General features: G+C 37.6%; 1 protein-coding gene across 1 annotated transcript; it reads left to right on the top strand.

Moving 5' to 3' along the window:
• Positions 1-1,113: 1,113 nt before the first annotated feature.
• On the top strand, positions 1,114-1,584 carry LOC108458834 (uncharacterized). The gene has a single exon (XM_017758229.1). It carries the CDS (start codon positions 1,114-1,116, stop codon positions 1,582-1,584), a length of 471 nt encoding a protein of 156 aa, XP_017613718.1.
• The last annotated feature ends 686 nt before the right edge of the window (positions 1,585-2,270 follow it).

Genomic DNA, 2,270 nt, shown 5'->3' with positions numbered 1-2,270 from the left:
CTTTTTGCTGTCATTTTTGCATTAGAAAAATTTCGTTCTTATTTATTAGGAACTAAAATTTTTGTTTTTTCCGATCATGCAGCGCTGAAATATTTGATGAATAAAAAAGAAGCAAAGCCGAGGTTGATACGATGGATTCTCTTACTGCAGGAGTTCAATCTTGAAATCAAAGATAAAAAGGGAAGTGAAAACTTAGTAGCTGACCACCTAAGTCGTTTGCCTACTTCACCAGTCGAACCTCCCCTACGAGAACAATTTCCAGACGAAACATTGATGGAAGCACACGCATCATTCCCATGGTTCGCCGATTTGACAAATTTTCTAGCTACGGGTAAATTTTCGAACAATCTATCTCAATCTGAGATCAAACGCATAAAAAGAGAGTCTCGATACTACATTTGGGATGAACCATATTTATGGAAAAATTACTCGGATCAAATCGTACGACGATGCGTAAGTAACAGCGAGGTAAAATCCATACTTGAGTTTTGTCATTCCTACGCTTGCGGTGGACATTTCGGCCCTAAACGAACTGCACACAAAATTCTTGAGTGCGGATTTTATTGGCCAACCTTGTTTAAAGACACTTACAACTTTTGCAAAGCATGTGACAGGTGTCAAAGGGTCGGAAATCTAAGTCGAAGGAGTGAGATGCCATTAAATCCTATACACATCTGTGAAATTTTTGATGTGTGGGGGCTCGATTATATGAGGCCATTTACCTCATCATTTGGAAATTTATACATTATTTTGGCCGTTGATTACGTTTTGAAATGGGTAGAGGCGAAAGCCACCCGAGAAAATGATGCGAAAACCACAACTAATTTTTTACGTGATTTTATTTTCTCAAGATTTGGAACTCCAAGAGCGATCATTTGCGATAGAGGAACACATTTCGTTAATCGAGTCATCGAAGCTTTGATGAAGAAATATGGCGTGACTCAGCGGATAGCAATAGCTTATCATCCGCAAACCAACGGACAAGCAGAGGTTTCAAATCGAGAAATCAAGTCAATCCTAGAGAAGACCGTTAAACCAAACCGGAAAGATTGAAGCTTGAAGTTAGTTGATGCGTTGTGGGCATATCGCACGGCCTACAAAGAACCTATCGGGATGTCACCTTACCTACTTGTTTTCGGCAAACCTTGCCACTTGCCTGTCGAACTCGAGCATAGGGCATTTTGGGCGGTGAAGGAATGTAATATGGAGATGAACGCTGTTGGTGAAGCACGGAAACTACATATCCAAGAGCTTGAGGAGATTCGCCACAATGCTTACGATAGCGCACAAAATTATAAAGAGCGAACAAAAGCATTTCATGACAAGCACATTTCATTTAAATCATTTTCCGTTGGGAAAAAAGTTCTCCTATTTAACTCAAAATTAAAAATTTTTGCAGGAAAACTTAAGTCCAAGTGGAGCGGACCATTTACCGTGATCAATGTTTTTCCTCATGGAGCTATAGAAATTGAAGATAGCTCAGGTGCACAGTTTAAAGTTAATGGACAACGGCTAAAACCTTTTTTCGAGAGCACACCAATCGGACTAATTGAAGAAATCGGGTTGGAAGAGCCAAAAATCTGACAGGAAAATGTCGAGCTTAACGACATTAAACAAAGCGCTAAATGGGAGGCAACCTATTTGTTTACTTTTCATCAATTTTAATTTTTTTTCTTTTTTTTTTGTGGAACATGATCTCACAACCTTAAACTTATGCTCTTTGTCTTGTCAAGGGTGGAAGAGAGGAATAAATAAAAAGGCTCGGGTTTAAAATCTTGTGAAAACAAAGAAAACAGGATTAGGTTTCAACTTGGTTCATTAAGGGAAAAGAAAGGGTGAATCCTAATCCCTAAATCATATTAATGCATCAAATTCCAATGTAATCTCAAAATGCATACAAGCCACAAGTTCTAGATTCCAATGTCCAAATTGACACTCTCAGGCAAGAAAAAGGAGCATGAAAATATAATCATACATGCTAAAGGCTCAAGTTCTCACAAAATGGGCTAATTAATTAAGCTAGGTGAGAAATTCAACTAACAACATCAAGACAAATTGTAAGGGTTGTCAAATTGGACTTACTCATATTATTCGATTATCAAACATGCTAGAATTCAAGTATCTTTATGAACTAAAATAATCATAACATGCTTAGCGACAAGCAACGGCAAATGAGTTGTTCTTCTAATCAATTCAAACAAACATATCATCAAACAAATATGACAAGCAAGGCGAAATTAATGTCATCCTTTACCTTATGAATTTTTGCT

Source organism: Gossypium arboreum, chromosome 1 (genome assembly GCF_025698485.1).
Source record: "Gossypium arboreum isolate Shixiya-1 chromosome 1, ASM2569848v2, whole genome shotgun sequence".
In the NCBI taxonomy this organism is placed as follows: Eukaryota; Viridiplantae; Streptophyta; class Magnoliopsida; order Malvales; family Malvaceae; genus Gossypium; species Gossypium arboreum.
The sequence above is the reverse complement of the archived record's forward strand: the minus strand, read 5'-3'. Positions and strand labels throughout refer to the sequence as shown.

Coding starts and splice junctions, on each gene's coding strand:
- LOC108458834 (XM_017758229.1), top strand. CDS start 1,114: ATGTCACCTTACCTACTTGTTTTCGGCAAACCTTGCCACTTGCCTGTC.